The sequence below is a fragment of the Armigeres subalbatus genome, chromosome 3, assembly GCF_024139115.2.
Source record: "Armigeres subalbatus isolate Guangzhou_Male chromosome 3, GZ_Asu_2, whole genome shotgun sequence".
Lineage (NCBI taxonomy): Eukaryota > Metazoa > Arthropoda > Insecta > Diptera > Culicidae > Armigeres > Armigeres subalbatus.
Window position 1 is genome coordinate 10901408 of NC_085141.1, and position 12868 is coordinate 10914275.

Genomic DNA, 12868 nt, shown 5'->3' on the forward strand with positions numbered 1-12868 from the left:
AAAATAAAATGTTTACACATGATAAAAGCTATAAAACAAAATAAGCGAATAATACATAATATTAAAAAGGAATAGGAAATCATGTTATACTTAACGAACTCCAACGGCTTTGACGTTCGACGTCTGATCGAATCATAATCACCAACGTAGCATAGCACATCTATAAGTATGGTCCAAACGTACTCTAAAAAAGCTCCAGTTCCTTCATCCACCTGAAATATCAGATCCAGTCGCTGTACTCCTTGTCGCTTTTCGTAGACTTCAATCTAGAACCGATTTAATTCCGCCGTAGTATAGAACAGCTGAAGATACCCGGGTTGTGTGGAAGATTCTTATCTAGGATTGGTATTCTTCACGTTTATCACTCGGTTTCGGAGCATTATTCCAGTCTTGAAGTTTTCTGAATAGTGTCAGTTTCTTCCATCAGATTCCAAATACGCCCGCCTTGACAAGATACCCGATGCTGGATCTTTCTCGCATATAACTATAGCACATACACATTGGCACTAGCCTATTATCAGGTGTAGATAGACAACGGCTCATCATTTTGTAATCTTCGTTTACAAAAGCAGATAAGTCGTTTTGAAAATTCGGAATTGAGTTTAACTATTGAAAACAATCATGTAACTATTGATTTCCTATCAATAACTTTTGTTTTCGTTTTCCACTAATTTTAGCAATGCCTAATAACCAAATAACTAGCATGTTTCTCAAAGGTGATTCCGTCCTTCCGATTGAATTCTTAGAAAAAAGTCGAATTTGTTGCGGATTATCTCTTCCAGTTGCGATATTCTCGGTTCCTTAAAATCGAAAATCGCGTATTTACATTTACGCAGTTCCGTCGTGAATTCCTTTAACAATTCTTTCTTAGAAAACTCCAAATGAATTATCAAAATAATAAAAATGCAAGGGTCCTGAATGAATTAGCTATGAAACTCCTGAAGAAATATCCGACTTTCATAAACTTTTCCAAGAATTCCTTTGGACATTCCCCCAAAATTTCTTCAGGAATTCCTTTGCAAGTTTCTTTGGAAATCCCGTTGTTTACTAAAATATTTCTGCAGTAATTGCTTCGGGAATTCCTTTGCAAATTCATTTAGGGACAACTTCGGAAATTCCTGAAATTTTTTAACTTTTTTTTTTGAGCCTTTCGATTTTTTTTTTTGAGAAATCGTTCGAAAACTTCTTTAGCAATATATTTCGGGATTCCTATAAGAAATTCATTCGGAAATTCTTTTCGGAACTCCTTCGGAAATCAGAAATTCCTTTGTTTTATTGTATTATTGTATTATTATTTCTATAAAAAAAATATTTCGAAATCCTTTGGAAACTCCAAAGGCTCCATCAGTAGTTCCTTCTCAAATTCATTCTCGAGTTCCTTCGGACATTTCTTCAGGAATTCCTTCGGAAATTTTTATAAAAATATCTATGGGAATCCTTTGGGAACTTCATCAGGAGTTCCTTCGAAAACTCATTCATGAGTTCTTTCGGGAATTGCATTGGAGATGCTTTCATGAGTTGTTTTTCCATAATGCCTTAAGAAATTTCTACGGTAGTTAGTCCACCACTTTCGTTCGGAAAGTTCTTCAAAAATTTCATCAAATTTGAATTCATTTCGAGAGAACTCCTGCAACAATTTTAGAAATAATTCCTTAAGAAATAACGTATGGTTTAAATAAGGGAACTTTCAAAGTAATTTCTGTAGAGTTTTTCGGAAATTTTTTGGATATTTTTTTTTCGAAGAAATTTCTGAAGGAATAACTGATGAAATTCTTCCTAATTTTTAAATAACTAAGGATTTTCGAATCTCTCTGGAGAATTGCACAAGATTTAGAAGTACCTCAAAGCACCTACAACTACATTCTACACATTTTTATTTTTAAAACAAATTTAAAATTCTAGCTATTCTTTCCCGGAACATTTAGAAAACGTTCATTCATTTATTTAGTTTACATCTAAACAGATAACACTGAATCAACAATTTGACGCCAGAATACACGGTTCGAGGCCGCATCTCTCCACCCTCGGATACGCCCCACGCTCGCCAAGTCGTTTTGCACCTGGTCTGCCCATCTCACTCGCTGCGCTCCACGCCGTCTCGTACCTGCCGGATCGGAAACGAACACCATTTTTGCAGTGGTGCTGTCCGGCATTCTTGCAACATGTCCTGCCCATCGTACCCTTCCAGCTTTAGCTACCTTCTGGATACTGGGTTCGCCGTAGAGTGGGGCGAGCTCATGGTTCATTCTTCGCCGCCACACACCGTCATCTTGCACACCGCCAAAGGTGGTCCTAAGCACCCGTCTCTCGAATACTCCGAGTGCTTGCAAGTCCTCCTCGAGCATTGTCCATGTTTGATGTCCGTAGAGGACAACCGGTCTTATAAGCGTCTTGTACATGACACATTTGGTGCGGTGGCGAATCTTTTTCGACCGCAGTTTCTTCTGGAGCCCGTAGTAGGCCCGACTTCCACAGATGATGCGCCTTCGTATTTCACGACTAACGTTGTTGTCAGCCGTTAGCAAGGATCCGAGGTAGACGAATTCCTCGACCACCTCGAAGGTATCCCCGTCTATCGTAACACTGCTTCGCAGGCGGGCCCTGTCGCGCTCGGTTCCGCCCACAAGCATGTACTTTGTCTTTGACGCATTCACCACCAGTTAAACTTTTGTTGCTCAACGTTTCAGGCGGGTGTACAGGCGGGTGTACAGTCATCCGCGAAGCAAATAAATTGACTGGATCTGTTGAAAATCGTACCCCGGCTGTTACACCCGGCTCTCCGCATGACACCTTCTAGCGCAATGTTGAACAGCAGGCACGAAAGTGCATCACCTTGTCTTAGTCCCCGGCGCGATTCGAACGAACTGGAGTGTTCGCCCGAAATCTTCACACAGTTTTGCACACCATCCACCGTTGTTTTGATCAGTCTGGTAAGCTTCCCAGGGAAGCTGTTCTCGTCCATAATTTTCCATAGCTCTACGCGGTCTATACTGTCGTATGCCGCCTTGAAATCAACGAACAGATGGTGCGTTGGGACCTGGTATTCCCGGCATTTTTGAAGGATTTGCCGTACAGTAAAGATCTGGTCCGTTGTCGAGCGGCCGTCAACGAAGCCCACGAACTCGTTCACTAATGGTGACAGACGATGGAAGATGATCTGGGATATCACTTTGAAGGCGGCATTAAGGATGGTGATCGCTCGAAAGTTCTCACACTCCAGTTTGTCGCCTTTCTTGTAGATGGGGCATATAACCCCTTCCTTCCACTCCTCCGGTAGCTGTTCGGTTTCCCAGATTCTGACTATTAGTTTGTGCAGGCAAGTGGCCAGCTTTTCCGGGCCCATCTTGATGAGCTCAGCTCCGATACCATCCTTACCAGCTGCTTTATTGGTCTTTAGCTGTTGAATGGCATCCTTAACTTCCCTCAAGGTGGGAGCTGGTTGGCTTCCATCGTCCGCTGAACTGACGTAGTCATCTCCTCCGCTGCCTTGACTTTCACTGCCTGTACTCTCAGCGCCATTCAGATGTTCCTCGTAGTGCTGCTTCCACCTTTCGATCACCACACGTTCGTCCATCAAGATGCTCCCATCCTTATCCCGGCACATTTCGGCTCGCGGCACGAAGCCTTTGCGGGATGCGTTGAGCTTCTGGTAGAACTTGCGTGTTTCTTCCGACTATCACTTATAAGTATAACAAGGATAGTAAAAACAAGAGTACATAGATCTTACTCCGTAACACAACACGTAAAGGTGTCTGCCCAGCGTTACGGGAATGACATTTCCATAAAAGCTGCAGTTTTACGGAAAACTAATATTAAATGTTATTACCACAATGCTGTAGAACTTGCTTCAAAATCGTTATTTAAATTATGTACGTTATTTTGTGTGACAACTGTAACTGTAACCTGTAATACTCACTACCTGTTCCCCTGACGCCTGACTGACCCAACAAATAACTTCCTCAATATCCAACTCCTTGGTGCTTATGAGGGTGTTGCTAAGTCGGTGGCCTATTCTCCACATTGATGGTTGCTAAGTTCCACATTCTCCCTAATTATGTTAAGTTAAAGATGGGCGTGGCCAGAAATCGTGATCCTCATGCCTTTGTTATTTTTATCTTTTCTTGATTACTGATAGCATTTTAGATAAGGATTTCAAAAGAAAAACACGAGTATCACGAGTATCTAATCTACGAATTACATCGAAACAATGACAATGCAATTTGTAGGCAAGGCCACTACCTGTTAGTAAACTTCACACAAAAAATACCTATTTGGTAACTTTTCTGCAACTGAAAGTTACTATTTGGTCACCTTTTTGTCATCGTCATGGAAACATGTGGCGAGCGCCAGCTATGTTAAACTTTCATGTCAGAACACCCTTTAGTAAACAAATTTACGTGTCAAATGCAAAATTCCCAGAACTTATGAAAATAATTTTAAACCATATCACTCAATAACAACAACATTGTGACAGAGCCAAAAAAAAACAGCGTAAACGGGTAAACAACTTCTGATTACCTAATATGAAATGGAAATAAAAGCACAATCAATTATTCTTTTAATCGTTTTGCTTTTCTTTTCCACATTTAATTGCCGTCTGTAGCCATATCCCTTAATGATTCTGCTACTTACCTGTTTTGTTGTTCTTTAGCGCTTTCTGTTTACGCTACCAATCAAAATATCAATTACGGAGAAGTCTGTTCAAACAAAAATTTAAAAATTGTTTTGAAAAGTAAGTTCTATAACAATTGATAGTACGCCTTGTCTCACGTGCACAAATCGTCTGACGAGTGTTGGATTTGGTAGATGAATAACGTGAAGGGAGAGCATTACTGCTTGGTAGAACAGTATGTAAGTACTATGTAAGTATGGGCACCACCCGAGTAATGCTTGAGTGCAAATTTAAAATTTTATTTGCTTTTGTAAGATAACATTGTTTGATTACTCAATCTAATTTCGTCAGCCGATAGATTTCAAATCTGAAATTATTTCAGCTACCAGTAAAATAATGATAAAGTAATCCGTCATTCATGATGTGTCAAACTATTCAGAATTCAATTCTTAATTATGCATTGGAAAGTACCTCTAAAATGCTGACTCAGATTTCAAAACAGCTAACACCAAAACAAAATTACAATTTACTTCCATTACTAGGCTTTACTCGGGTAGGTGTACCCACCAAGCGCCACGTACCGCACAGGATGGTAGAACATTGTTTATTGCTGCCGGCTTGCCGCCTGTCTGCTCACAATTCCTCCTCGTCTGAATCCGACGATGGTTTCAATTTACTCATTTGCTGCCGCTTAGGCTGATAAAGTTATTTGTACTACCCGTCCAGCCGCATCCGACTCAAACGCGTTACAACCCTCGAAGAGATCGGATCGGAATCTAGTTGCAACGTCTTGAATATTCTGAATAAAATCGTGTTCGAGGACAACTTCAGTTGCTTGTACAAATTTTGCTGTGATATCGCAAGCTATTAGTGTCTGTCATTTTTCAAGAAGAGACTCTCCAGTTTTTAACACAAAGATGGGACTTCGTTTTTTGTTGCTTTCCAGTTCCAACAGTGCTAATGATGGACGACGCAAAATCAACTCGAAGAGAAAAGTAAATATCATATATGTAAAAGTGATGAGTAGTTATCAACCATTAATGTGATTTGCTGATTAGTCGATTAGTCGGATTCTGATTCAAAAATCCTGAATCAACAACTGGGAAAACCAAACCTTCTCGATGAAACGTAAAATATTGCCAACATAACCGAAATATTCTAAAGCGATTGATAAGCCGACAGCTACTGCAAAAGCGGTTATCAACTCAAGTTGTTAGTGATTATTGGCTTTCTTCAGTTTTCAGTGTTAGGAATGACACTTGCGATGTTTCTATTTGCATTCATGGAATCTAACATCTATTGATGGCTTTATTTGGACCAGTCAATAAAGTGAAAAGCAGAATGATTCTAATTCTGTACAGTTTGTATTTGCTTGACCTTCTAACAATTTTATTTATTCTACAAGATAACACCATTTTCACGTGGCCTGGCAAATAGATGCCAGGTTTGTGAAATGATTTAGATTTTTTTCTTTTTCAAAACTTTTTGCTACAATTTAATACAAAATTCAATTATTTTGCAGATTTTTGAGATAGTTGTACCCAATTATTCGTAGAATTGCATTTCAAAGCTTTTTTCATAATTTCATATTGTTTCATTTAGCAGAAGAAGTGTCAATATCAATTGAAGTGTAAAAAATAAATACCCAGTTCAGAGCAGATGTTCCACTGTACGTCACACAACGTCTGAGCTTTAGCCAGCAAATAATTGTCCAGCCTAATCTCAGTGCACGCATGTGCACTTGGCAACACCCTCGTCAGCTGAGAATGGCTTTGCTGCACTCAAATGTGATAATAGTGCGTATGTGTGTACGTGACTTACTTCGTGCGAACAAGGGACTAAAGAACTCAAACGTGACTCTGTATGTTTAGATGTTTGGTTTGGATCGGACTGGTCATCACTTGATCAAGGATTATCGCCTGTCATAGTTTAGAGCAGAACAGATGTTCAAATCCTCGAACACCGTGTCTGTATATTTAACCGGCTCTTATCAAGGCTCCAGACTAGGACAAGTGGAAATTTTCTCGCTCATCTGGACTGCACCGGCTGTTTTGTTTGCTAAATAATCCGTGGATGGATTATGATAGTAATATAGTTAGTTAGTAACAGGATGCAATAAAATTGTTTTTCTGTTCATAGACGAGAAATGTACTCCAATCAATAGTTATTGGATTACATGTTGTTTGTTGTAACTAACGCAAGCGTTTTATCAACTCGACTACCATAGACGCAAAACTGGATTGCACTTTCGGTTGATAACATGATTGCTCACAGTCTGCACTCTTCTATTTCTACATGAAAAGGGTAACGAACTAATCAATTGTATTTTTCTCTCCACTATTTTCAGAACATGGAAGGCTCAGGCGATGGATCACCTCAATCATCTATGTGCATGGTGAAGGCGGCTGAGCTTTTCCCCAAACCAGTACTCGAAAAAGAGGAGGAAAAGCTCACCGTCCGATTCAACGAATGTAAGTACTTTTAAACCATTATTTCTATGAATCTGTGAATATTTATCGCATTCAAAACCCAAAACATCAGTACCCGGCGAATCCGTCAAATATCTCGGTCAAACGGATGACGGCATTCTAGCACTGTCCAACTATCGTTTGTTCCTGCTGAAGAACACTACCGGGGCAGAAACGTCCGTACCTCTAGGATTGATCGAGTCTACGCAGATCCGTGATCTGTTTCACCTGACAGCCAACTGCAAAGACGCTAGTACAGTAAAGTGAGTCCTACACATTCCGACCTGATTCCCCCTCCAACCAACAACTAACCCAATCTTTTACACCAGATGCTCATTTTCAACGTCGGAACAATGCTCCGAGTGGCAGCGACGGATATCCTTATCGATTGGCGTTCCGGAGACGCTCGAATCACTGTTTGCCTTTCCATTCCACGCGTGGGCTTCGGAGCTGCCAACGCTCAACCAGGATAACGAATGGTACGGTCGGCTACAGCGGGTCGGTAATTACGACGACGACTTCCGGAAAGAAGTAGAACGCCTACAGTTTGACCTGCAGGGAGCTTGGCGAATAAGTCATGCTAATGCAGAATTCAAACTGTGTCCTTCGTACCCAAGACTGCTGCTCGTTCCAGCCTGTATATCAGACGATACCCTACAGAATGTCGCGAGCTTTCGAAGTTCCAGACGAATTCCTGCGGTAGTGTGGAGGCATGAGCGCACTGGGGCCGTTATCGCCCGCTGCAGTCAGCCGGAAGTCGGTTGGCTTGGCTGGAGAAACTCCAAGGATGAACAACTGCTGAAAGCTCTCTCAGACGCGTGTGCATTTGACCGTGGAACACAAGACTCCAGAACTCGTCTCAACTCAACAGCGTCTAGCGAAAGCAGCCCTCCGAGCCCGGAAGGCAGTCACGAGGAAGTAGAGATGGAGGAACCCAAGAAGATTTTGATCGTTGATGCGCGATCGTACGCTTCGGCAGTAACGAATCGCGCACGTGGTGGTGGCTGCGAATGTCCCGAGTACTACCCAAGTGCTGAGATCCAGTTCATGAGTCTTGGCAATATTCATGTGATTAGGAAAAGTTTCCATACGCTGCGACAGCTTTGTGCGTCGCAGCCGGATATACCAAAGTAAGTATTTCGAAAACGGAACATCATCCGGTGAATTGTATTTATTAAACTCATATTCGTTACAGTTGGTTGAGTTTACTGGAGCGCACCGCGTGGCTACAGCACATGTCCGGGCTTCTGGCTGCGTCAATGGTCGTATGCCACGCGATTGAACGTAACGGGCGGCCAGTATTGGTGCACTGCTCCGACGGTTGGGATCGTACACCTCAAATCGTAGCCACAGCTCAACTTTGTCTTGATCCGTACTATCGCACGATCGAAGGCTTCCGGGTATTGGTCGAACGGGAATGGCTCAGTTTTGGGCATAAGTTCTCTGATCGGCTTGGACATGGTCCCGGATCCGACGAAACTAACGAACGTTGTCCGGTGTTTCTACAATGGCTAGACTGTGTCCACCAAATCCATCGACAGTTCCCGTGTAGTTTTGAATTCGATATGGGTTACCTGGTAGGTTTCACAGCATCGCGATCTACGTCACGGAAAATTAATACAAATGTTATTCTTCCTCAGATTAAATTGGCACAACACTCACATTCTTGCCTGTTTGGTACGTTCCTATGCAACACTGTAAAGGAACGCCTGGAGAATACCGTACCGGATCGTACTTTTTCGGTGTGGCCTTTCCTTTCGGGACCGATGTACAAGAATCACCTATACGTGCCGAATCGGGAACGGGTTTTGTGGCCTGCACATAGTGTAAGAGATTTGAGACTGTGGACTGAAGTTTATTTGGGAAGTTGGGGTGGCAATCAAGGATCGGCCGATTATCCGGCCAACGGCGATACGTTGGCAGGCCAAGAACTGAACGGTTCAATGACAAAAACTCGCTCATACGGAGATTTAATGACTGGAGTGAACGCTGGTGGCTTGACCAGAAGGTCAAGTGATCCAAACATGACTGTCGATTCCAGGTAAATATGAAACTATCTTTTGTCGCGGAATGCTCTCTAACATTATTTTCCACAGTATTCTCGCTGGATCTCTAAGCCTCTCTCAGGAGAACTCGATCGATTCCAATATGTCATCAGATCGGGAAGTGTCGCCCGATTTGATCGATCATAATACCAGCTCACTGGCCATGATCCAGCACACCACTCAAAAGCTACAAAGTCTTACTCAGGAGCTTAACCAGTCCGACGAGGAGCTGGAGAACAACATCAAAAACACGAAGCGGGGGCCGACTCCGATGGCGACGGCCACCGATAGCAGCACTACTGTGTCTAGTCTTTTTATTAATGGAAATAGTGATAGTTATAACTTCAAACCAATTGTTCCTGAACAGCCGACCGTGGCCATAGCTCCTCAGTCGAGTACACCGCCGCCCCAGCACAGGCACCTGATGAACGACATTGACGAAAATACATCGAGGATCGTCAAAATCGAGAGCTACCTGGAGGCGACGGATGTGGTCGACGGGCAACGAGTAGGGCTGCGGATCGCAAAGCCCATTCCTGCCACCGATGTGAACGGGTTGGGTTCGGCCGACATGATGGAGAGTGTAGACTTGAGCGGTAATTTAAATAGTGTTTTCAAGTTTATCAAACACTTTCTGCGAAGACACATCTGATAGTGTGACCAATGTGTGGAACAGGTTATCAATTTTATCCGACTCCGATGCACCGGTTCGAATCTTAATGGGTGGCTTCGGACGGTCGGACTGTCGACTAGCAAGGCTTACTTCCTGGTTTAGCGATGCACGGTGCTTGCGCTTTGTGCGCAGAGAAAACTGTGACGCCGGCTGATGGCTTTCTGACCTCTCTGGAGAAGCGCTTGATAAGGAAGTGTTCCGTATGAGCAGGTCCTTTAGAAAGCGAGATCGGTTGGTTGGTGTTGTGTATGTAGATGGTTGCGCTTCGAAGAAAGGAGATTTATTTCGCTTTATTATCCATGATATTATAAACATTCTTATCAACGATGGTTCCTACGTTATTTGTACGGTACAGACAGTGAGTACACATATATACAAAGTATATAATCTTCTGGATTTGCTTTTTATTGTTATGCAATGTGAGTGAGTGGTAATTATCATCTTCCAGGATGCAGACAAATTATAAAGTTCGTGTTATAATGAATATCTAACCAATGGCAATTTATACTATAATAAAGAAACATTCACAAACAAATAACGTTCAAGATTCAGAAGAGATATCCGAAACGGCTCGACTGTTGCTGACTGTTGTTGGTCCTGTAGGATAACATGCGTATCATAATAATGTTGCTTGTCTGTAGTTTATCGATTGTCGCAATAATTCTTACCCAAATTCTCCTATCTCGTTCAGAACCCCACTTGAACTATCGTTTAATCGATGATGTAAGTAATTTCAACTAGTCATTAACAAAGTACTGTCCAAATGACTGTGCTCCTTCCGCACATACTTCTGCAACTCAATTAACTACTTAATGGCCACCGAACGCGGAAAACGAGAGAAAGTCAACATGATAAAACGGCAAATTCTCTGGGTTCAGGACAAAAATCATGAAAATGCTATTTGCCATAAAGTTACATTTATAAATATCCAAACTTCCAATGACGTTGCTATGGGAAGGATATCTACGTTGGTTGTATTCCTATTCCCGTTTCCAATGTCCCTTACTCAGATGCACCAATTCCGAATGAGAAGTACGCATTATTTTGTTTTATAATATAGGTTTTGGAAAAAGGAATAACTTCCAATTATTATTATTCGGTTATACTCTGTTTTGCTTGCTGAATTGCAAAGTTCTCTCAACTCAAGGAGATCGTTGTATGCAAATTAAATATTTATTTTAAAACAGTGAAAGAGAAGCAAATAATCACATGTTTTTAAAATCCAGATCGGGAAATCGGGAAATATTCGAAAGACTATGCGGGTAATGCGGAAAAAGTCGGAAATTTCTTGAAACTTTACAAAAAATCGGGATAGAAATGTCACAAAGTATTCATTTTATTATATCACTAGCAGACCAGACGAATTTCGTTTCGCCTAAAATTAATATATTCTCTGATAAAATCTCGAGTTATGAAGAAATTGGTGTTTTATGTGTTTGGGATTCCTCTTTCCAAAGCGGGGAGGGGTCTCGAACCATCTTAAGAACCTTCACCGGCCCCAAAAACCCCTGCATACAAATTTTCACGCCGATCGGTTCAGTAGGTCCCGAGTCTATAAGGTTCAGACAGACAGAAATTAATTTTTATGTACATATATATAATATATATATATATATATATATATATATATATATATATATATATATATATATATATATATATATATATATATATATATATATATATATATATATATATATATATATATATATAATATAGAAGATATAGATATAGATAATAATATTAGATATATGTACATTTGTTCTACTGTAAAACATGTAATAACATGGTTTATTATTTTTAATGCTAACGTAACGTCTGAAAACAGCTAATTTTGTCAACAAACAATTTTTGTGTGAACGTGTACGAAGTATTTGACGTTCGAGCCAAAATGTACATTTTCGCTTACATCGATTTTTTTATCAGATGAAATTCAAAAGGATTAGACTGACTTTTTTGTAGCATCGGCAGCCATTTGTACATGAATTCCAAAAAGAATGCCCAATGACACCATTTTTATTTGAAGAACTATCCGGCCTTGTCCAAAGTACAATAAAAATGATGGCCAGAATTCTTTAATGTCTATTCTAGAGCTCTTCTCGGTAGTGATGATGGAAAGCAACATGCCACCTACGCTTCGGGAGGTTTCTGAGACTATGGAAATCTCCAAGAAAAAGCTCACCGCATTTCGTTACAGCTTGTGGATTTCTAAAGATGATGCTTGATTGATATTATCTTGAGTTTTGTCTGGAGACTTTTGACTACCGTGGTCGAGTATGAGCAATTATGTTCCATTCCAGGCAGACAACCTAACAATCTCTGGTCATTCGTTGCTAACATCTTGATTCTATCACATGGTAACGATGAACAGGAGAAGTGCTTTAGATCAACGGTTCTCAACCTGGGGTACATGTACCCCTGGGGGTACCTTCACTGGCCCCAGGGGGTACCTCGAACAAAAATGCATAATGGCGGATGTCTTACTATTCCAATGAAAACTTATTGAAAAAAAATTAAGCTTTCTTATTCCGAAACTTTGTATTGTACATAATATGGATGGGTGTCAGTAGTTCGAAGAGAGTAGTGATAAACTTTATTTTTAATTTAAAAATCACTTTAATTAGGAAATAAAAAATAAAGTTGTTCAAAGACTTTTGAATTCTGTCTACCCCAAGCAGAGCAGTGTATGCCCTCCGCTCACTTTCAAATCGACTTCTATAAAAACATTCTTCATGCTTGCCGTATACTAATGGAACTATCAATTCTATACTTTAGCCTCTAATTCTATCATGAACATGTACGTCTAAGTTTGGAAGATGATATTAGCATTTCCATATCATTGTAAATCGTTTAACTTCACGTAGAAGTAATACACTCAAATCATTAATTAGTAAAATCTAAAGGTTCGGAAGCCTCCAACTGAGAGACATGAAAGCTTTTTTCCCTTAAGGCTCAGTAGCTGCGTTGCAAGAAGCTTGGAAGCCTCTTTTCAAAAGGCTCCTTTCGATGCAACTCGTAAGCCTCCTATAAAGAAGCTAGGAAAGCTCCTGCCAATAAGCTCAGAAACCTC

General features: G+C 40.8%; 1 protein-coding gene across 12 annotated transcripts in view; it reads left to right on the forward strand.

The window, feature by feature from the left end:
* Nucleotides 1-12868, forward strand: part of LOC134220025 (myotubularin-related protein 3) — a 136446-nt gene that overhangs the window by 94831 nt on the left and 28747 nt on the right. For 8 of the 12 annotated variants that reach the window (XM_062698957.1, XM_062698955.1, XM_062698956.1 and 5 more), the window contains 6 exons: nucleotides 6960-7083; nucleotides 7154-7343; nucleotides 7410-8210; nucleotides 8276-8657; nucleotides 8721-9121; nucleotides 9177-9721. In XM_062698957.1, the coding sequence (XP_062554941.1) occupies nucleotides 6960-7083; nucleotides 7154-7343; nucleotides 7410-8210; nucleotides 8276-8657; nucleotides 8721-9121; nucleotides 9177-9721 (2443 nt within the window). Of the gene's footprint in view, nucleotides 1-5350; nucleotides 5608-6959; nucleotides 7084-7153; nucleotides 7344-7409; nucleotides 8211-8275; nucleotides 8658-8720; nucleotides 9122-9176; nucleotides 9722-12868 lie in introns of those variants that run through there. The other 4 variants (XM_062698961.1, XM_062698962.1, XM_062698965.1 and 1 more) reach the window with 2 other exon arrangements.